Here is a 25095-nt window from a genome sequence, read left to right as displayed (position 1 = left end):
GATCCAGAATATACACAGAGACTGCTGCATGATCCAGAATATACACAGAGACTGCTGCATGATCCAGAATATACACAGAGACTGCCGCATGATCCAGAATATAGACAGAGACTGCTGTGTGATCCAGAATATAGACAGAGACTGCTGCATGATCCAGAATATACACAGAGACTGCTGCATGATCCAGAATATAGACAGAGACTGCTGCGTGATCCAGAATATAGACCGAGACTGCTGCATGATCCAGAATATAGACAGAGACTGCTGCATGATCCAGAATATAGACAGAGACTGCCGCATGATCCAGAATATAGACTGAGACTAGCGCGTGATCCAGAATATAGACTGAGACTGCTGCGTTATCCAGAATATAGACTGAGACTAGCGCGTGATCCAGAATATAGACTGAGACTAGCGCGTGATCCAGAATATAGACAGAGACTGCTGCGTGATCCAGAATATAGACAGAGACTGCTGCGTGATCCAGAATATAGACAGAGACTGCTGCGTGATCCAGAATATAGACTGAGACTGCTGCGTGATCCAGAATATAGACAGAGACTGCTGCATGATCCAGAATATAGACTGAGACTAGCGCGTGATCCAGAATATAGACTGAGACTAGCGCGTGATCCAGAATATAGACTGAGACTAGCGCGTGATCCAGAATATAGACAGAGACTGCTGCGTGATCCAGAATATAGCGAGACTGCTGCGTGATCCAGAATATAGACAGAGACTGCTGCGTGATCCAGAATATAGACAGAGACTGCTGCGTGATCCAGAATATAGACAGACTGCTACGTGATCCAGAATATAGACTGAGACTAGCGCGTGATCCAGAATATAGACTGAGACTGCTGCGTTATCCAGAATATAGACAGAGACTGCTGCATGATCCAGAATATAGACAGAGACTGCCGCGTGATCCAGAATATAGACTGAGACTAGCGCGTGATCCAGAATATAGACTGAGACTAGCGCGTGATCCAGAATATAGCGAGACTGCTGCGTGATCCAGAATATAGACAGAGACTGCTGCGTGATCCAGAATATAGACAGAGACTGCTGCGTGATCCAGAATATAGACAGAGACTGCTGCGTGATCCAGAATATAGACAGAGACTGCTGCGTGATCCAGAATATAGACAGAGACTGCTGCATGATCCAGAATATAGACTGAGACTAGCGCGTGATCCAGAATATAGACTGAGACTAGCGCGTGATCCAGAATATAGACTGAGACTAGCGCGTGATCCAGAATATAGACTGAGACTAGCGCGTGATCCAGAATATAGACAGAGACTGCTGCGTGATCCAGAATATAGCGAGACTGCTGCGTGATCCAGAATATAGACAGAGACTGCTGCGTGATCCAGAATATAGACAGAGACTGCTGCGTGATCCAGAATATAGACAGACTGCTACGTGATCCAGAATATAGACTGAGACTAGCGCGTGATCCAGAATATAGACTGAGACTGCTGCGTTATCCAGAATATAGACAGAGACTGCTGCATGATCCAGAATATAGACAGAGACTGCCGCGTGATCCAGAATATAGACTGAGACTAGCGCGTGATCCAGAATATAGACTGAGACTAGCGCGTGATCCAGAATATAGCGAGACTGCTGCGTGATCCAGAATATAGACAGAGACTGCTGCGTGATCCAGAATATAGACAGAGACTGCTGCGTGATCCAGAATATAGACAGAGACTGCTGCGTGATCCAGAATATAGACAGAGACTGCTGCATGATCCAGAATATAGACAGAGACTGCTGCATGATCCAGAATATAGACAGAGACTGCTGCGTGATCCAGAATATAGCGAGACTGCTACGTGATCCAGAATATAGACTGAGACTAGCGCGTGATCCAGAATATAGAGAGAGACTGCCGCGTGATCCAGAATATAGACAGAGACTGCCGCGTGATCCAGAATATAGACAGAGACTGCCGCGTGATCCAGAATATAGACAGAGACTGCTGCATGATCCAGAATATAGACAGAGACTGCTGCATGATCCAGAATATAGACAGAGACTGCCGCGTGATCCAGAATATAGACAGAGACTGCTGCGTGATCCAGAATATAGACAGACTGCTGCGTGATCCAGAATATAGACAGACTGCTGCGTGATCCAGAATATAGACAGACTGCTGCGTGATCCAGAATATAGACAGAGACTGCAGGGGAATACAATATAACAAGACTGTTGGAGAATTGAGAGATTGCTGGAAGGTCAATAATATAGACTGAGACTACTGGAGGATCCAGAGTATAGACCGTGACTGCTGGAGTATCCGTAATATAGACCGTGACTGCTGGAGTATCCGTAATATAGACCGTGACTGCTGGAGTATCCATAATATTAGCGAAGGTTTGTTGGTTATTCAGAATATTCTAATACTGAGAGAGGGGCACAACCAGCTAAAATACAAATCACTTTATTGTACATGAACACACGTGGCAGGAATCACCACCCTGATAAAGGTGTACAGCGCCGAAACGTTGGGAGCTATACTGAGACTTTTGCTTTAATAGGTTCTATTGGTTCTGGTATGTACTTTTTGGTTAACACTCCTATATAGGTATCCATTCTTTTTTGCATTTGGGGTAATACCACCTAGTCTGCATATTCCAGATTGTTAATTCCTGATCCTAATTTTTTTTATTTAAGTCAGAGCTTGCATAATGATTGTATATGTATGACTATATGTATACTTTAATGTATATTTTGGATAGTGGTGATACCTGTTAATTGTGTTCCTGTACAATAAAGTGTTGGTTGTGCTCCTCTTTCAGTATTATAATATTGTATTAGTAGCCTTTTGGAAATACGGCTTTATGAGTGAGCACCCTCATCTGTATATTAATTGCTTAAATCATTTGCATATGGCTGACAACCGGGTGTGCCCACCATTTTTTTGTTAATACATATCTGGTTATTCAGAATATGTCAACACTGCTGATGGCATCCAGATAATAGGTAGACTTCTATAATGGGATAATCCAGAAAGCAGGCAGACTCCTAAATGGATCCTGAACACAAGGAACATGTTAAGATTCAGTACTTGGAGACTGGTGGGTGGGGGTTCCAGAAGATAAAGAAAGTCCTGTGGGGGATACAGGGAGACACTGAGAAGGGATTGTGGGGAAGGGTCTTCAATCCAGGAAATCTCCAGGGGATCCAGAATGCTTGCTTGTGTCATTTTGGGGCGTCTGGTAAGGAATCCACGTATGTCTTGCTTCTAGATTCCTCAGATCAGTTACGCCTCCACGGCCCCTGAACTCAGTGACAATAATCGCTACGATTTCTTCTCTCGGGTGGTGCCCCCAGACTCCTATCAAGCTCAGGCCATGGTGGACATTGTCAAAGCCCTTGGTTGGAATTATGTGTCTACGCTGGCATCAGAAGGCAACTATGGCGAGAGTGGTGTGGAGGCCTTCGTTCAGATTTCACGTGAAGCTGGTGGGTTACCGATAAATTCTATAGAAACCTCAGTCTCTCCGGGTTAATCTCTTCTTAACGTTCATGCCACTTTCTGTTTCTACAGTAAATATCGCGCTTCCATTACTTGGTTTATTGCGCTGCCGCTTTATCATTGCTGGCGACACTTTCTAACGGTCCAATGGAAGAGCTTCTCGGTATACATTGTGACCACAACCATTACTCCATGGTTGAAAAGCTGCTTTCACAGCCGCTACCCAATATCCTCAGATTTACAGCCAGTTAATTCACTAAGCAAAGTATTGAGAGGAGTGGATATCCCACGCCTTAAAGGGACACTATAGTCACCTGAACAACTTTAGCTTAATGAAGCAGTTTTGGTGTATAGAACATGCAGCCTCACTGCTCAATCCTCTGCCATTTAGGAGTTAAATCCCTTTGTTTATGAACCCTAGTCACACCTCCCTGCATGTGACTTGCACAGCCTTCCATAAACACTTCCTGTAAAGAGAGCCCTATTTAGACTTTCTTTATTGCAAGTTCTGTTTAATTAAGATTTTCTTATCCCCTGCTATGTTAATAGCTTGCTAGACCCTGCAAGAACCTCCTGTATGTGATTAAAGTTCAATTTAGAGATTGAGATACAATTATTTAAAGGGACACTGTAGGCACTCAGACCACTTCTGCTCATTGGAGTGGTCTGGGTGCCAACTCCCACTACCCTTAACCCTGCAAGTGTAATTATTGCAGTTTTTCATAAACTGCAATAATTACATTGCAGGGTTAACTCCACCTCTAGTGGCTGTCTACTAGACAGCCACTAGAGGTCACTTCCTAGTTTCTAGCACAGGTTTCCTGTGCTAGAGCGTCGCTGGACGTCCTCACGCTGTGTGAGGACCTCCAGCGTCGCTCTATTACCCATAGGAAAGCATTGAAATGATTTTTCAATGCTTTCCTATGGGGAGACGTAATGCGCATGCGCGGCATTTCCGCGCATGCGCATTACGTCTCCTCGGCCGGTGGGCGAGATTAGTCTCGCCCACCGGCCGACGTAATCACCAGGAGGAGCGGCGCGGAGGCGGAGACAGCGGCGAGGGACATCGCCGCTGTCCCAGGTAAGTGACTGAAGGGGTTTTCACCCCTTCAGTAACCGGTGATTGGGGGGTGGGAGGGAGAGGGACCCTCCAGTGCCAAAAAAACTGATCGTTTTTCTGGCACTGGAGTTTCCCTTTAACCTCTTAAGGACCAAACTTCTGGAATAAAAGGGAATCATGACATGTCACACACGTCATGTGTCCTTAAGGGGTTAAAGGACCACTCTAGTGCCAGGAAAGCATACTCGTTTTCCTGGCACTAGAGTGCCCTGAGGGTGCCCCCACCCTCAGGGACCCACTCCCGCCCGGCTTTGGAAAGGGGAAAGGGGTAAAAACTTACCTTTTTCCAGCGCTGGGCGGGGAGCTCTCCTCCTCCTCTCCACCTCCGTTCCTCCCCGTCGGCTGAATGCGCACGCGCGGCAAGAGCTGCGCGCGCATTCAGCCGGTCACATAGGAAAGCATTCATAATGCTTTCCTATGGACGCTTGCGTGCTCTCACTGTGATTTTCACAGTGAGAATCACGCAAGCGCCTCTAGCGGCTGTCAGTGAGACAGCCACTAGAGAATTAGGGGGAAGGCTTAACTAATTGATAAACATAGCAGTTTCTCTGAAACTGCTATGTTTATAAAACAATTAGTTAACCCTAGCTGGACCTGGCACCCAGACCACTTCATTAAGCTGAAGTGGTCTGGGTGCCTAGAGTGGTCCTTTAAGGTAAATTACATCTGTTTGAAAGTGAAACCAGTTTTTTTTTTTCATGCAGGCTCTGTCAATCATAGCCAGGGGAGGTGTGGCTAGGGCTGCATAAACAGAAACAAAGTGATTTAACTCCTAAATGACAGTGAATTGAGCAGTGAAATTGCAGGGGAATGATCTATACACTAAAACTGCTTTATTTAGCTAAAGTCATTTAGGGGACTATAGTGTTCCTTTAATCCATTTGGAAAACTATATTTTTTTGTTACCGCAGCTCACTGTTTAGTAGACATTGCCCACAGATTTGTAACCATGTGAAATGTTCCGACATTAAACTCCCATTCTCGTGATGCTCAGCCTGACTAAGTGTAACTGTTGTGCCCTCCAGGGGGTGTGTGTATCGCCCAGTCCATCAAGATCCCACGGGAGCCACGTCCTGGAGAGTTTGATAAGGTGATCCGGAGGCTGCTGGAGACGCCCAACGCTCGGGGAATCATTATATTCGCCAATGAGGATGATATCAAGTGAGAGACTGAAAACGTTTCTTCTGTTGTCATCCCATCCTTTACACCTACCTTTCTTTCACACCTACCCGTCCTTTACATCTACCGGTCTTTCACAGCTACCCAACGTACCCGTCCTTTACACCTACCCGCCGTCTTTCACACTTACCCGTCCTTTACACCTTCCCGTCCTTTACACATATCCGATGTACCTGTCTTTTATACCTCCCTGTCCTTTATACCTACCTGTCTTTCACACCTACCTGTTATTCACACCTACCTGTCTTTTACACCTACCTGTCTTTTACACCTACCTGTCCTTTACACCTACCTATCTTCCACACCTACCCAACGTACCTGTCCTTTACACCTATCTGTCTTTCCCACCTTCCCGTCCTTTAAACCTACCCGACGTACTCGTCCTTTACACCTATCCGACATACCAGTCTTTCAAACCTCCCTGTCCTTTACACCTTTACACCCTAAATAGAAATTGGGGGGAACCTAATGTCCTCCCCCCTGGCCCCCACCCCTGAGCGGCCGGTGGGGGCCCTAAATACAAATTGGGGGGGGACCTAATGTCCTCCTCCCTGGCCCCCACCCCTGAGCACTCAGGGGTGGGGGCCAGGGAGGAGCACATTAGGGCCCCCCCCCTTATTCTTGTTTAGGGCCCCCACCCACTGTTCAGGGGTGGGGGCCAGGGGGGAGTACATTAGGTCCCCCTCAATTTGTATTTAGGGCCTCCACCCACCGCTCAGGGGTGGGGGCCAGGGGTGAGGACATTAGGTCCCCCCCAATTTGTATTTAGGGCCCCCACCCGCCGCTCAGGGGTGGGAGCCAGGGGGGAGGACATTAGGTCCCCCTAATTTGTATTTAGAGCCTCCACCCACCGCTCAGGGGTGGGGGCCAGGGGGGAGGACATTAGGTCCCCCTAATTTGTATTTAGAGCCTCCACCCACCGCTCAGGGTTGGGGGCCAGGGGGGAGGACATTAGGTCCCCCCCCTTATTCTTGTTTAGGGCCCCCACCGCTCAGGGGTGGGGGCCAGGGGGGAGGACATTAGGTCCCCCTAATTTGTATTTAGAGCCTCCACCCACCGCTCAGGGGTGGGGGCCAGGGGGGAAGACAATAGGTTCCCCCCCAATTTTTATTTAGGGCCCCCACCCACCGCTCAGGGGTGGGGGCCGATGGGGAGGACAATAGGTCCTCCCCCCTTTTTTTACTTTCGGGCCCCCACCCGCCGCTCAGGGGTGGGGGCCGGAGGGGCCACAGGCTGCTCACTGTTTAATAGACATGCCCCTACTCGCGTTATAGCGAGTCGGGGCTGAATTTACTAATACTAAGTAATCTTTACTTAGTATTAGTAAATTTGGCTGAAAGACCAATTCAGGTCTTTCAGCCTTTTAGTAGATAGCTCCCTAATACCGTGGGAATTAGGGAGTTATCTACTTATCCATTCCTGTCATTACATGACTGGCTAAGTAACTTACATTTTATATGAATGTATGTTACTTGATTGTTGTAAGTGTTGCAAATGCTTACAGCTGAATCCTGTCTATGTTTGTATACTTTTTATTTAAAATTATTTACAATGTAACATTCTTCTTCTTTCACTGGGTAAGTATATTAGCACTTAGGCAATACTGTGCTTCGGAACTTCGGAACGTCGGCACATTGACACTTCGGCACTTCGGCACTTCAGCAATTCGGCACTTTGGCACTACTACACTTCGGAAATTCTGTAATTTCGGCACTTCGGGACTTCGACAATTCGACACTTTGGCAATTAAGCTATTCGGACATTCGGAAGCACCCGAATGTCCGAATTACCCGAAATTCGGCCGAATTTTAATTCGGACCGAAACGAATTGCACATGTCTACTGTACACCTACCTGTTCTTTATATCTACCTGTGCTTTTCACCCACCTGTCTTTCACACCTATCTGCCCTGTAAATGAACCCATCCTTTACACCTACCTGTTCCTTAAACTACCTATCCTTTGAACCTACCTGTCTTTAGCCCTAACCTTCATCTGTTATCAACTGTTGGAAGAAAACCTGCCTAATTACCCTAGAAGGGACATTTTTATATGATTGCATATGAATTCATTGTCAATGTTTAGTCTTACCAATGATCACGGTATTATCTCTCTTGGTAGGCGGGTTCTAGAGGCCACCCAACGAGCTAATCAAACAGGACACTTCTTGTGGGTGGGATCCGATAGTTGGGGCTCCAAGACATCTCCTGTCCTGAGGCTGGAAGAGGTGGCAGAGGGGGCTGTGACCATCCTACCAAAAAGGGCATCTATTGACGGTGAGTGGGCATTGTGACACACTGACAAGAGAGAAGGTGCCATACTCTGTCTCAGACATCTATTCCCCTCTTTCCCTGTAGGGTTTGACCAGTATTTTACAAGTCGGACGTTGGAGAATAACCGGCGAAATATCTGGTTTGCAGAATTTTGGGAGGATGATTTCAAGTGTAAACTCACCAGGTCTGGAGCCCCACCAGAAGAGGCAAGACGCAAGTGTACCGGTAATGTGCCCGCACAGAGGCAGGCAGCTACAACCCTCCTGACACTGACCTGTAAATTAACCAATTCATGGTGACCGGGACAGCCCAAACTGTTAATCTGGCTTAGCTTAAAATAATACATGAAGAACGAGCCAGAGGCTATTTACAATATATAACAGCAGCTTGGGAAGGTTGAAGGTAGACACACTATGTAATTAAATGGACACTAGAGGCATCAAAACAACTTTAGCTTAATGAAGCAGTGTTTGTGTATGGATCACACCCTCACACCCTGCTATCTCACCACTCAATTATCTGACGTTTGGGAGTTAAATCACCTTTGTTTCTATTTATGCAGCCTTAGACACACCTCAGCTGGTTGTGACTGACACAGCCTGCATGAAAACAAAATGGTTTCATTTCCAATCAGATGGTATTTTACTTTAGAAGTTGTATCTCTTGCTCTGTAATCTGAACTTTAATTGCCACAGTAGGATCCAGCAGGGTCTAGAAGGCTATTACCAAAGCAGTAAAGAAGAAATTCTAAACTACACACAATTTGCAATAAAGGAAGTTATACACATTGTATCTCTCTTTACAGGAAGTGCTTAGGAAGGATGTGCAAGTCACACGTAGAGAGGTGTGGCTAGAACTTCTTAAACAGTCATTTAACTCCTAAATGCAGAGAATTGAGCAGTGAGACTGCAGGGACATGATCTATACACCAAAACTGCTTTATTAAGATAAAGTTGTTTAGGTGACTATAGTGTCCCTTTTTAATTTAAATTCCAGGTGTGATGGAGCTCTGGTTTCCATCTGATCCCCGTTAGTACATGACCATCCTACAGGTTCACAAAAAGAGATAAAATTGCAGATTATGCTAGCTTTAGTGTACCTATAATCTTTTCAAATAGTTTTTATTGAAAGTTTTGCAAATTTTACAACAAATTATAAGAACAGTATAATAAAGGAGGGGAAAGGAAGGGGACCTATAATCTTAATTTTATTAATGACAGGAGGCGAGTATTTGCTCAAGTCTCTCTTTACTAGAACTCCACAGCAGCACATTAACACAGAGAAAAACAACCAATCAGATAAAAGTCAGATACAATAAAGCTCCCTTCCCACATAACTCCCTGCGACAAAATTGAATAATAAGCAGAATAAAACCACGCAGTGTAACATAAGTCCTTGTAGGCAGTGAAGTCAACGATGTCATCCAGCCGAGAGGAAATTTCAAACGTGGTGCCACGGACAGATTATAAACCGGAACGAGAAAAACATAGTGGAAAGGGCTGGTTAGATAATGAAATGTACTCTGAAAAAACATGCAGTCACCCAGTGCGACAAACAGTATGACTGTAATATACAGAGATCCCAACCCTTCTGTGTAAGAAACGGTAACATGAAAAGCGACAGGCAGCAGAAACAACAAGCAGAGTTGCATACATACTGGATTACCCAAAACTTCTGACCAGAGATCAAACAAGGGTAGGGATGAAAAAACTGGGAGGGAAATATTCGCCTCCTGTCATTAATAAAATTAAGATTATAGGTACACTAAAGCTAGTATAATCTACAATTTTATAACATGGCCGTAGGCATATTTGCTGTTTTAACGCTTAGTCAACAAAGCAAACGATGCTTGTTCCGTTGGTAATTATCCAGGGAGGCCAATAAATTAGTCCTGAATGGATCCTTCGATAGCGAGATGAGACAGAAATGCGTTCGACAGAGACGCCAGTCGTTGATGTTCCTCCAATCCCGTAAAAAAAGTCAATCCGCCGCAGGATTCACTGTACCTGTTAACATGTGACTGGGCTCTGCCAAGGCAGTCGATGTAATGCAATGCAAAAATAGTGTCCATTCTCAGGAGGATGCAACAGTCTGATAAATTATCATTGAAACTCGAGATTGTGAAAGAAAAACCTGCGATCACTTTTGCACCAAAGATGTGGAAGTCTGCTTCCGAGCATTCAAGGCTACCAGGCGATGTGGTCGCGCAAGCAGTTCCCCAATCTCAAGACTTGTTTTTGGAACCACGACCAAGTCTGGGGCAGAAAATAATAAATCTCTCCCCGATCACCATTGACCTCTTTGGTGAGTGGTATCATCTGAAAATAGGTCTACTCCGCAGTCTAGTGTGCGGAGGGGAATCTGGTCACACTATAGAATTCTCCAGCTCACTATGCGAATTGTGGAATATTTATGACTGTGGCCAACAAAGCACTCGGCGAAGGGCACGTCTATCCTGAACCCCGAAACTTCCCCTCCTGGGACGGGGTGCGGGTTGACTTTCCTTGAAAGACTGTGAAGCCTAGATATACGAACAAGGGGATCGTAAAGTGAGGTTGAGATCAGTCCAGGGCATCCTCGTGGGAGAGTAATATCGAGTCCGGCTCTGAGGTAATGAAAACCTGTGTAAATGAAGATGAGCCGTCACTGGTCTTAGCAGTTAGTGAATCGCCAAGATCCCGCACTTATATTGGAGAGTAGATAGGTTGACCGGGCCGGGCTGGTCGTTCCCCAGGAAACACAACAAACGTTGGTTCATGGAACAGAAAACTACTGATCTTGCAGGTTAAAGACCGTGTGTCTTTGAATAAGATAGCTTGAATAAGATAGCTGGATTTGTAGAAACTAGTGAAAGAATTTACTTAGACCATATGGATACCAAATCCGGAGGTCTATAGTAAGTACTGGAGTAGGAAAGATGGGATTACCAAATCAATTAATGATAGGACCGTACAGAGTCTTTAGCAAAAATAACAAAATAGGTGGTCAAATACCCGAATTGGGTAAAAAATCTCGCCACAATGGCTCACCTCAAACTATCTTGGCCAATGGGGTACTTTATAGATTTGTCTTAAGAAAGCTACAGATATTAGACTTTAATCATGGAAGGTCAATTCTGATAGCTACAGACAGCAGATAAGCTTAGCTCCAAGTTGCTAAGTAAAGTATTGACTAGAAACACTGGTCTTTAGGCTGGGAGAAGACTTAGTTGTAAAGCTCTATAGGCCACAGCTAGCATCTGTGGAATTATCTAAATAGAGCCAACAGGATTAAAAAGTAGTCTTGCAAATAATCAACAGTTCAAAACTGCAAACATACCCACACATATGAGGGCTAGATAACTGTAATGAGACCTACTTGTAATGTCTAAGGCTCTCAGTATATCTTACCCATATTATGTGAAAAAAACGGGGGGGAAATTGAAACAGCTTGCAGGACTGTAGTACTAAGTCTAAGAGAATATAGTTAACTGCTCCCAGGCAACATGTCCAGTGTGATGAGGTGAAAAATAAAGAAAGTGAAAATTAGAGTGATCTAATGTGTAGAACCATACTTAGATTGTTGGTTACCAACACATAGTGACAGTGCCCTGGTGAAAAAATAAGTGAAAGGAAAGAGAAACCCGACGCGCGTTTCGGTGCTTTCTGTCAGGGATCTGTAGAAACCCCCGGAGTCAGATGGGAAGCTGACATTCTCTTTAGTTGACCTAGAGGGCAGGTTTGCGTATGGGCTTCATCCGCTAGAAGCGGGAAATTCACCCGGGTTTCGAGAACGTTGAATAACTTGATTTGAGCCAGTCTCCGGATGCGATCAATACGCCCTGCAAGTGTCAGGTCCTGATCTTGCGAAGTATGTGTAGGTCCCGATGTCGCACTATGGGGTCATTGCGACCTTATCAGGAAGAGATGGTCTGGGCATTCTGCCTGTATCTGGTATGCACTTCTCAGTCTAGGCATCTATGAGTCCAGTAATATACATACTGGGCCAAATTATCGGGAGCCAGCTTTCGGGTGACTTAGGGTGACGAGTGGAATGTGGGTCGAAGAGAGGTTTCACCCATCAAATCTAAGCATATGTCGCCATTTGGACCTGATGTAGTGTGGGGATATTTATGGGATAATAATAGTAAACAGTTGAGAATTGCCCACTATTTCAATTCTCAGATCCCAAAGATCGTTATCGTGTAAGTGAAATGTATTCCATATAAATAAAATCACAATTTGTTATAAAAATAGATACAATTTATTGTGACAAATTAAATAATAATAATATGTAACATGCGTGACAATAATCAATGAATATTCAGTATAAAATGAGTATGCAATACAAAGGGCAATACATTCCACTGGCTAACACAGCCAATTGTCAAGAAGATTTATGACGGTAGTTCACAGAAAGAAAGTGAAAGTTTCACACAGAGAAAGCTTCCAGCGAATAGCCATAAAAACTTTAGTTGACAGTTAGAATAACCCTTTCAATGCTGGCTAGACCTCCTAGGTAATTAAGACCTATTCTCATGTGATTTTAAATAAAATAACATTTAAACCAGCTCATTAGTCATTTCCTGGAACCATCCAATAAGAGTAATCTACCATGTTCTATAAGCAGAATTTTAACTTGCCTAAACAGATATTTTATCTTATTTTAGAGCAAATCAATCACACCTGGATAAATATCACGATATGCTAACATGTGATATGTCACACAAATACACACTTATTCTAATTCCATCTGCAGCATGGAATGGTTATAAATATATACTTCTTAGTTAACTAAGATTTCTAAATATCGAAATCTGATCGTGATTTATCCAGTCATATATCATGCTATTAGAAAATTGTAATTAAATTAGATTAATTAAATGAAGCCAGTATATTTACCAATTATAGAGATATTCTCTTCAGATGTTCTCAGGTAGCTAAGTGTCACGGAATGTTTCATGGGTCTCTTTCTCTGCTTTTCTTTCTTAGCCTGCTTCCGACTCTTTGCTTTGCTTTCTCTGCATACCTCTCTCTTCCCTTTGTCTTAACTTTTAAAGGAAAAATTCACTAGGTGATGGACCAATAGAAACAGTGGGGGTGTGGTTACCTTCCAGATAGCAATTTAAGTATTTGGTCTATAGAGGGCAGTCTCGTCCCACTAAACATTCCTATCCAGGAAAGAGTTAACTTTTCCTGGTGGCTATTTTGACGTCATTTAGTTTATCTTTATGGTTATCTATAACTTAAGTTTTCTTTCAGTTCAAGAGTTTCTTTAAGTTTTGTCCAGACTAAGTGTCTGGCAAATTCTGCTATAATTTCTAATATGACAGTTATAACTAAATATGACCCCTAAACATTGGGACGTTATACAATATCGAAAGTAAAATTAAATTATTTAATCTTCTCTGTCACAAATGTCTGGGTTTAAAATTGATTATATTCCATTAGCATTTAGACAGTCTGTCCATCCCCCGTTCTCATCTCTTATCAACAGGTTTGTATATACTAAGCATTCCTTTAGCTTCTGGCAAAGTGTTTAGTTTTACAGAAGGGATAGAAATCTTGTGTCTTTTGTTAACTTGAAAATAACAAAATGGAGTCTGTTCTGTTCTCAGTGACTCAGGCAATATACACTTTTAATTTCTATCATAGCACAAAATGTCTGCCGATATAAATACCCTGACAGTAGGTGGTTGCGCAGGAGATAAATCAAGGGAAGCTTTTGTGAATGAGTCGGATACAAACCTAGAGTCCTCCCCCTCCGAGCCTAGTCAGCTATCCTCATCCTCAGAGGTGGAGCGTGCCATTTATCCCAAATAGATACTGGGTAGGAACCGTAGGGCTGACCAGAGACTCTGGTCTTTTCTTTTTTATATTTATTTTATTTATTAATAGGGTATAACAATTCACAAGAATTATTGACACCCCTGATTTGTACAATAAAAAAAATAGGTTAACAACATATTGTAATGGCCATTTGAATATATAAGCTCACCTGCCATGTCCAGGCAAGCCTCAATAATGGCCTACACTAGCCATTAGATATGCCGATATCAGCCAAGAATCTCCAGTAAGACAGGAAGAGGTATTTTATAAACCCTTTCACATTTAACCCTTTATAGGGCTTCTACACATACAATAAACTTTGCTGGTATCAGACAAAGTTTAAACGTCTCTAATGAGACAGGAAGGGGTGTTTTATAAACCCCTACATACTTATTAACCCTAAATAGGGCTATAACACATACAAATCCCCTTGCCGGTATCAGCTAAAAGGCAAATTTCTCTGATGAGACAGGAAGTGGTGTTGCCCCTACATACTTATAAAGTCCTAATAAGACAAACGTGGGGGGGCTGGCAGCAATCTAACATAGCTGTGTGATACAAACATCAGGGATTTAGGCCACAGCGCAGGTAACGTTCTCTTTGTTTTTACTATGTATTTTGAGCTGTTGGATACTAAACTACTCCTGCTGTAAGCGCGGTGCTTTATATTTGTGTTAACATATTGTATAATATTATATCAGGGGGTTTCCATGCTAAGAATATCAAAAATTATATACAGCCGTTTATACAGAGAATCTCTGAACATAGCCACAATAATGTCACCCCACTAACCCTACTTTAGGCTCAGTTTAATCTCTGTCTAGAAATGTGATTTATTTTAATAGTATAACCACTAACACATAAAAAAAAAAGACAAAAAACAAAAGAGAGAAAAAGAAAAAAGGGCCTAGACTCGACAAGGGGCTATAGCAGGGGTAGGCAACCTTTTAGCAGCACTGTGCCGATATAGGATTGTGATGTCCCGTAGCGTGCCGATCCTATTTTTTTAAATTGAGGTGTGTATGCTGCCGTATTCTGCTTGTGTTATTTATATTGTAATTGCTTTGTATTGTTGTATTTGTGCGTATATGAGCTATTATATTGTATATGTTCAGGAGTAGTTTGTGGTATTGTGTATGATACATATGACTCCATACTGGGACTCCTGACAGGCCAGAGCCTGTTTGGCTGTAGCAGCCTTGAGTGCCGTAGGTTGCCTACCCCTGGGCTATAGGATTCAATATGCTTGTTCACTTATAGGATAGTTATTTGTCCAGGGTAACCATAATTTGGCCAAATTCTTCCTAGTACTAGTATTAAAGATGGAGTTCGATTCCATCTTCTGCTGATATTCTCTTTGTTCCATGATCTCATACCAAGCTAAAGGAGTACAAGATTTCCAAGCCCTAGCTATACATATTTTAATAGCAAAAAATATATGGGTCAGAAGATATTTCTGATTATTGACTTGAGAAGGAAAGTCAATGTTAAAAATAAACAGTTGGGGACTAATGTCTTTTATTTCTTCAAAAAGTTCACACGTCTAGACATTTGGGTTTTAATACTATTTAACCCCTGACATTCCCACCAAATATGATAGATAGTACCCAGAAATACTTAGAGATTAAATTTTGAACCTGGTTGAGAGTTCCCTTTCCCACTCGATAGGGAATCGCTCTGAAATAATACAGGAGTTTAAGTACTAAAAATGCGTTAGTCCTATTTAGCCTTCCTATCCATGAGGCCTCTATCTTCCTCCATTTTTCAATCTGTTGTTGCAATTCCTTTAATAAAGTATCATAATTTGTTTGTATCATCTTATCAATATCAAAGGATAATTTAATTCCCAAATAGTTAATATTATCCTTTTCCCATACAAAATAAAACCGCAAAGTCAGAAGTTCTTTCTGGGCCTTAGTTAAAAAGGAGGCTAAAATTTGCGTTTTTTTCATATTAATCTTGTAGTTTGAAAAACTACTATAGGAAGATATAGTTTCTAGTACCAATGGGATTGAGACTAATGGGTCAGTTAAGGTAAGAAGAACATCATCTGCAAAGAGGGAGACCTTAATTTCTCCATTATATGAATTAACCCATTCTGTCTAATCATAGTAGCTAGAGGTTCAGTCGTAAGAATATATAGCAGGGGTGCCAAAGGGCAGCCCTGTCTAGTACCATTTTTAACCTCAAAGGGGTCGAATTCAAAAATTAATTATTTTTGCTGTAGAGTTCCTATATAACAGCATGATTTCCTAAATTGTCCCTCGAGGCCGAACCGGCCCATGACAGAGTCAAGGAATCTCCAATTGACTCTGTCGAAGGCCTTTTCGGCATCAAGGGCCATAATAACACATCCCTATTTATGCTCATTGACTCTATGGATTAGGTTAAATATCCTATGTGTATTGTCTGTAGTGCCTCTTCCCCTGACAAATCCAGACTATGACTTCTTTAAGTCGACTAGACATTATTTGAGAAAATAATTTCATATCTATATTGATAAAGGATATAGGTCTGTAATTGGTAATAAGTGATGGATCTTTGTATGCTTTGGGGATGGGAATAATTGATGCCAACAGCATCACATTAGGAAAGGGGTTATCTGTAGATACATCCGTTTATATCTCCAAGAGGATAGGAGCAATATGTGAAGAAAAGGTTTTTAACTATTGCTTCTATTACTCGAGATAATAAGAATGGGGCATTTAATATTTCTAGTTTCTTTCAGGGCCGGACTGGCCCACCGGGATACCGGGAAATTTCCCGGTGGGCCGCATTAAGCTGGGGCCGGGCTGACAGCCCTAATGATTATTATGATAAATCCTCCCCTCGGACTGTGCCAGCCTGTCAGTCCGAGGGGAGGGAGGAGCTGGGGGCTGGTGTGGCTGGCAGCAGCTGCAGGGAGACCTGTCAGTCTCCCTGCACAGTCTCCAATCATTTCGGCCGCATGCCCCGCCCCCAAACGGAAGCTCCGCCTCCCACTAACAGGCTCCGCCCCCACGCATGGTGCTGAAAAACTGCCCACCGGACCAACAGGAAACTGAAGGTATTTACCGTTTTACAGCCCCATACCCACCATACAGCCCCCCTACCCACATCACAGCCCCCCCCACATACTATACAGCCCCCCCACATACTATACAGCCCCCACCCACTATACAGCCCCCTACCCACTATACAGCCCCCTACCCACTATACAGCCCCCCTACCCATACCACAGCCCCCCTACCCACCTCACAGCTCCCTACCCACTATACAGCCCCCCTACCCATACCACAGGCCCCCTACCCACCTCACAGCTCCCTACCCACCTCACAGCTCCCTACCCACTATACAGCCCCCTACCAATACCACAGCCCCCCTACCCACTATACTGCCCCCCATCCCACCTCACAGCCCCCCTACCCACTGTACTGCCCCCCTACCCACTATAAAGCCCCCCTACCCACAATACAGCCCCCCTTCCCACCTCACAGCCCCCCTACCCACTGTACTGCCCCCCTACCCACTATAAAGCCCCCTACCCACTATACAGCCCCCCTACCCACAATACAGCCCCCCTTCCCACCTCACAGCCCCCCTACCACTATACTGCCCCCCTACCCACATCACAGCCCCCTTACCTACCTCACTGCCCCCCTACCTACCTCACTGCCCCCTACCCACTATACAGCCCCCCTATCCACTATACTACCCCCTATACTGCCCCTATCCACATCACAGCCCCCCTACCCACATCACAGCCCCCCTACCCACTATACTGCCCCCCTTCCTACCTCACAGCCCCCCTACCCACATCACAGCCCCCCTTCCCACCTCACAGCCCCCTACCCACTATACTGCCCCCCTTCCCACCTCACAGCCCCCCTACCCACTATACTGCCTCCCTACCCACTATACTGCCTCCCTACCTACCTCACAGCCCCCCTACCCACCTCATAGCCCCCCTACCCACCTCATAGCCCCCCTACCCACCTCATAGCCCCCCTACCCACCTCACAGCCCCCCTACCCACCTCACAGCCCCCCTACCCACCTCACAGCCCCCCTCTCACCTCACCACCCCCCTACCCACTATACAGGCCCCCTCCCACTATACAGCTCCCTACTCACCTCACATCCCCCCTACCCACTATACAGCCCCCCTACCCACCTCATAGCCCCCCTACCCACCTCACAGCCCCCCTCTCACCTCACCACCCCCCTACCCACTATACAGGCCCCCTCTAACTATACAGCCCCCTACTCACCTCACATCCCCCCTACCCACTATACAGCCCCCCTACCCACCTCATAGCCCCCCTACCCACCTCACAGCCCCCCTTCCCACCTCACAGCCCCCCTACCCACTATACTGCCTCCCTACCCACATCACAGCCCCCATTCCCACCTCACAGCCCCCCTTCCCACCTCACAGCCCCACTACCCACTATACTGCCCCCCTTCCCACCTCACAGCCCCCCTACCCACTATACTGCCTCCCTACCCACATCACAGCCCCCCTACCCACATCACAGCCCCCCTACCTACCTCACAGTCCCCCTACCCACTTTACAGCCCCCCTACCCACCTCATAGCCCCCCTACCCACCTCGCAGCCCCCTTACCCACTATACTGCTCCCTACCCACCTCACAGCCCCCCTCTCACCTCACCACCCCCCTACCCACTATACAGCCCCCCTCCCACTATACAGCCCCCCTCCCACTATACAGCCCCCCTCCCACTATACAGCCCCCTACTCACCTCACATCCCCCCTACCCACTATACAGCCCCCCTACCCACTATACAGCCCCCCTACCCACTATACAGCCCCCCCACCCACTATACTGCCCCCCCACCCACCTCACAGCCCCCCTACCCACTATACTGCCTCCCTACCCACATCACAGCCCCCATTCCCACCTCACAGCCCCCCTTCCCACCTCACAGCCCCACTACCCACTATACTGCCCCCCTTCCCACCTCACAGCCCCCCTACCCACTATACTGCCTCCCTACCCACATCACAGCCCCCCTACCCACATCACAGCCCCCCTACCTACCTCACAGTCCCCCTACCCACTTTACAGCCCCCCTACCCACCTCATAGCCCCCCTACCCACCTCGCAGCCCCCTTACCCACTATACTGCTCCCTACCCACCTCACAGCCCCCCTCTCACCTCACCACCCCCCTACCCACTATACAGCCCCCCTCCCACTATACAGCCCCCCTCCCACTATACAGCCCCCTACTCACCTCACATCCCCCCTACCCACTATACAGCCCCCCTACCCACTATACAGCCCCCCTACCCACTATACTGCCCCCCCACCTACCTCACAGTCCCCCTACCCACCTAACAGTCCCCCTACCCACCATATAGCCCCTCTACCCACTCACAGTTCCCCTACCCACCTCACAGTCCCCCCACCCACCTCACAGTCCCCCCACCCACCTCACAGTCCCCCATCCCCACCATATTAGAGAGATAGAGATATATATATACACACACATACCAATAATATGTAAGGCATATGTATGCATGTCTTGCCAACCCAGATGATTGAGTAATATACACACATATATATATATATATATATATATATATATTACTCAATCATCTCGGGTGGCAACACATAGCCATACGTATTACATGTGACAATACATGGCGTACTTTCTTATGGGGCTGGCATTGATTTTTTTCCAGGGCTGCTTTGTATCCCCAGTCCGGCCCTGGTTTCTTTTGATTTATTTTGGGGAGTTTAAGGTTCGCCAAAAATTTATCAATTTCTTCGTAGCTTTTCCCAACTTCCTTAAGATTATATAAGGATCTGTAGAAGTCGACAAATGCTTTTGCAATATCGATTGGAGTTGTTAAATGTTTATCAGCTTTTTGTATTGTGACCGGTCAGTTCATTCTGTTGCATACAGAGAGACGTATTGTAAGAAAGACGATTGATCCTCGCAGGCTCTCTGCAGACGTGCAGGGTTATTTATTGTTACGTTCAGCCCCCACTAAATAAAGCAGCGATATTTACTAAACTGATATGGGAATTGCAACTTTTAGCCCAAAATTGCCCAAATGCAGAAAAAAAGGGTCAGGGATTTTTTTTTTAAATTTTTTTCTTTAATTTGAAACTCTCTAGTCAATTCCTGACAATTCTCTGTCAAGTGAATAACTCAGGAATGAAAATACCAGCATTTATTTATTCTCTCCAACTCGATCCCAGTGCGATAAAACCAGCAGAACACGCAGTTGCCATTATTTCGTTAAACCCAAATTATTGGAGCACTGCGTGAAGCTGTTAATGCTGTGTCTCTCTTTCAGGGGAGGAACGGATCGGAAAGGACTCTCCGTATGAGCAGGAGGGAAAGGTTCAGTTTGTAATTGATGCCGTATACGCTATGGCACACGCGCTACACATCATGCACATGGAGCTGTGTGCCGGGAGCCTCGGTGTCTGCAACAAGATGGACCCCATGGATGGAAGACTGCTTCTCCAATATATCCGCAGGGTGAACTTTAACGGTGAGAATAATGAGTGCTTCATCCTAGCTCGTGCCAGGGAATATGACATCATTCACTGGGGTGTGCGACGCTCGAACGAAGGTTTAAAATAATTAAACGAAATCTAATGCGCAGAGTTTATTCAATGCCCCCAATATATCAGTACCTTCTAATCCTGCCCCCAATATATCAGTATGTACCCTACCTTCTAATCCTGACCCCCAATATATCAGTATGTATCCTACCTTCTAATCCTGCCCCCCAATATATCAGTATGTACCCTACCTTCTAATCCTGACCCCCAATATATCAGTATGTATCCTACCTTCTAATCCTGACTCCCAATATATCAGTATGTACTCTACCTTCTAATCCTGCCCCCAATATATCAGTATGTACCCTACCTTCTAATCCTGCCCCCAATATATCAGTATGTACCCTACCTTCTAATCCTGCCCCCCAATATATCAGTATGTACCCTACCTTCTAATCCTGCCCCCCAATATATCAGTATGTATCCTACCTTTTAATCCTACCCCCAATATATCAGTATGTATCCCACCTTTTAATCCTACCCCCAATATATCAGTATGTACCCTACCTTTTAATCCTACCCCCAATATATCAGTATGTACTCTACCTTCTAATCCTGCCCCCAATATATCAGTATGTACCCTACCTTCTAATCCTGCCCCCCAATATATCAGTATGTATCCTACCTTTTAATCCTACCCCCAATATATCAGTATGTACCCTACCTTTTAATCCTACCCCCAATATATCAGTATGTACCCTACCTTTTAATCCTACCCCCAATATATCAGTTTGTACCCTGCCTTCTAATCCTGCCCCCCAATATATCAGTATGTACCCTACCTTCTAATCCTGCCCCCAATATATCAGTATGTACCCTGCCTTCTAATCCTGCCCCCCAATATATCAGTATGTACCATACCTTCTAATCCTGCCCCCCAATATATCAGTATGTATCCCACCTTCTAATCCTGCCCCCCAATATATCAGTATGTACCCTACCTTCTAATCCTGCCCCCCAATATATCAGTATGTACCCTACCTTCTAATCCTGCCCCCAATATATCAGTATGTACCCTACCTTCTAATCCTGCCCCCAATATATCAGTATGTACCCTACCTTCTAATCCTACCCCCAATATATCAGTATGTATCCTACCTTCTAATCCTACCCCCAATATATCAGTATGTACCCTACCTTCTAATCCTACCCCCAATATATCAGTATGTACCCTACCTTCTAATCCTAACCCCCAATATATCAGTATGTATCCTACCTTCTAATCCTAACCCCCAATATATCAGTATGTATCCTACCTTCTAATCCTGCCCCCAATATATCAGTATGTACCCTACCTTCTAATCCTGCCCCCAATATATCAGTATGTACCCTACCTTCTAATCCTACCCCCAATATATCAGTATGTACCCCACCTTCTAATCCTACCCCCAATATATCAGTATGTACCCTGCCTTCTAATCCTACCCCCAATATATCAGTATGTATCCTACCTTCTAATCCTACCCCCAATATATCAGTATGTATCCTACCTTCTAATCCTACCCTCAATATATCAGTATGTACCCTACCTTCTAATCCTGCTCCCCAATATATCAGTATGTACCCTGCCTTCTAATCCTGGCCCCCAATATATCAGTATGTATCCTACCTTCTAATCCTACCCCCAATATATCAGTATGTACCCTGCCTTCTAATCCTGCCCCCAATATATCAGTATGTACCCTGCCTTCTAATCCTACCCCCAATATATCAGTATGTATCCTACCTTCTAATCCTGTCCCCAATATATCAGTATGTACCCTACCTTCTAATCCTGCCCCCCAATATATCAGTATGTATCCTACCTTCTAATCCTACCCCCAATATATCAGTATGTATCCTACCTTCTAATCCTACCCCCAATATATCAGTATGTACCCTGCCTTCTAATCCTGCCCCAATATATCAGTATGTACCCTGCCTTCTAATCCTGCCCCCAATATATCAGTATGTACCCTGCCTTCTAATCCTACCCCCAATATATCAGCATGTATCCTACCTTCTAATCCTGTCCCCAATATATCAGTATGTACCCTACCTTCTAATCCTGACCCCCAATATATCAGTATGTATCCTACCTTCTAATCCTGACCCCCAATATATCAGTATGTACTCTACCTTCTAATCCTGCCCCCAATATATCAGTATGTACCCTACCTTCTAATCCTGCCCCCAATATATCAGTATGTACCCTACCTTCTAATCCTGCCCCCCAATATATCAGTATGTACCCTACCTTCTAATCCTGCCCCCCAATATATCAGTATGTATCCTACCTTTTAATCCTACCCCCAATATATCAGTATGTATCCTACCTTTTAATCCTACCCCCAATATATCAGTATGTACCCTACCTTTTAATCCTACCCCCAATATATCAGTATGTACTCTACCTTCTAATCCTGCCCCCAATATATCAGTATGTACCCTACCTTCTAATCCTGACCCCCAATATATCAGTATGTATCCTACCTTCTAATCCTGCCCCCCAATATATCAGTATGTACCCTACCTTCTAATCCTGCCCCCCAATATATCAGTATGTATCCTACCTTTTAATCCTACCCCCAATATATCAGTATGTACCCTACCTTTTAATCCTACCCCCAATATATCAGTTTGTACCCTGCCTTCTAATCCTGCCCCCCAATATATCAGTATGTACCCTACCTTCTAATCCTGCCCCCAATATATCAGTATGTACCCTGCCTTCTAATCCTGCCCCCCAATATATCAGTATGTACCCTACCTTCTAATCCTGCCCCCCAATATATCAGTATGTATCCCACCTTCTAATCCTGCCCCCCAATATATCAGTATGTACCCTACCTTCTAATCCTGCCCCCCAATATATCAGTATGTACCCTACCTTCTAATCCTGCCCCCAATATATCAGTATGTACCCTACCTTCTAATCCTGCCCCCAATATATCAGTATGTACCCTACCTTCTAATCCTACCCCCAATATATCAGTATGTATCCTACCTTCTAATCCTACCCCCAATATATCAGTATGTACCCTACCTTCTAATCCTACCCCCAATATATCAGTATGTACCCTACCTTCTAATCCTAACCCCCAATATATCAGTATGTATCCTACCTTCTAATCCTAACCCCCAATATATCAGTATGTATCCTACCTTCTAATCCTGCCCCCAATATATCAGTATGTACCCTACCTTCTAATCCTGCCCCCAATATATCAGTATGTACCCTACCTTCTAATCCTACCCCCAATATATCAGTATGTACCCACCCTTCTAATCCTACCCCCAATATATCAGTATGTATCCTACCTTCTAATCCTACCCCCAATATATCAGTATGTACCCTACCTTCTAATCCTACCCCCAATATATCAGTATGTACCCTACCTTCTAATCCTAACCCCCAATATATCAGTATGTATCCTACCTTCTAATCCTAACCCCCAATATATCAGTATGTATCCTACCTTCTAATCCTGCCCCCAATATATCAGTATGTACCCTACCTTCTAATCCTGCCCCCAATATATCAGTATGTACCCCACCTTCTAATCCTACCCCCAATATATCAGTATGTACCCTGCCTTCTAATCCTACCCCCAATATATCAGTATGTATCCTACCTTCTAATCCTACCCCCAATATATCAGTATGTATCCTACCTTCTAATCCTACCCTCAATATATCAGTATGTACCCTACCTTCTAATCCTGCTCCCCAATATATCAGTATGTACCCTACCTTCTAATCCTACCCCCAATATATCAGTATGTACCCTGCCTTCTAATCCTGCCCCCAATATATCAGTATGTACCCTGCCTTCTAATCCTACCCCCAATATATCAGTATGTATCCTACCTTCTAATCCTGTCCCCAATATATCAGTATGTACCCTACCTTCTAATCCTGCCCCCCAATATATCAGTATGTATCCTACCTTCTAATCCTACCCCCAATATATCAGTATGTACCCTGCCTTCTAAACCTGCCCCAATATATCAGTATGTTCCCTACCTTCTAATCCTGTCCCCAATATATCAGTATGTACCCTACCTTCTAATCCTGCCCCCAATATATCAGTATGTATCCCACCTTCTAATCGTGCCCCCAATATATCAGTATGTACCCTGCCTTCTAATCCTGCCCCCAATGTACCCTACCTTCTAATCCTGCCCGAATATATCAGTATGTATCCTACCTTCTAATCCTGCCCCCAATATATCAGTATGTACCCTACCTTCTAATCCTGACCCCCAATATATCAATATGTATCCTACCTTCTAATCCTGACCCCCAATATATCAGTATGTATCCTACCTTCTAATCCTGCCCCCAATATATCAGTATGTACCCTACCTTCTAATCCTGCCCCCCAATATATCAGTATGTATCCTACCTTCTAATCCTGCCCCCCAAAATATCACTATGTACCCTGCCTTCTAATCCTGACCCCCAATATATCAATATGTATCCTACCTTCTAATCCTGCCCCCCAATATATCAGTATGTATCCTACCTTCTAATCCTGACCCCAATATATCAGTATGTATCCTACCTTTTAATCCTACCCCCCATATATCAGTATGTACCCTACCTTCTAATCCTGCCCCCCAATATATAAGTATGTACCCTGCCTTCTAATCCTGCCCCCC

The 25095-nt window shown here is 44.7% G+C and overlaps 1 protein-coding gene across 1 annotated transcript in view; it reads left to right on the top strand.

Annotated features, from left to right (window-relative positions):
* Window positions 1-25095, top strand: part of LOC134573382 (metabotropic glutamate receptor 6-like) — a 60335-nt gene that overhangs the window by 13051 nt on the left and 22189 nt on the right. Inside the window, exons 2-6 of the mRNA XM_063433116.1 lie at window positions 3261-3477; window positions 5636-5771; window positions 7910-8064; window positions 8146-8286; window positions 20179-20379. Of these exons, the coding sequence (XP_063289186.1) occupies window positions 3261-3477; window positions 5636-5771; window positions 7910-8064; window positions 8146-8286; window positions 20179-20379 (850 nt within the window). The remainder of the gene's footprint in view (window positions 1-3260; window positions 3478-5635; window positions 5772-7909; window positions 8065-8145; window positions 8287-20178; window positions 20380-25095) is intronic.

This window comes from Pelobates fuscus, chromosome 9 (genome assembly GCF_036172605.1).
Source record: "Pelobates fuscus isolate aPelFus1 chromosome 9, aPelFus1.pri, whole genome shotgun sequence".
NCBI classification, from domain to species: Eukaryota; Metazoa; Chordata; class Amphibia; order Anura; family Pelobatidae; genus Pelobates; species Pelobates fuscus.
The sequence above is the reverse complement of the archived record's forward strand: the minus strand, read 5'-3'. Positions and strand labels throughout refer to the sequence as shown.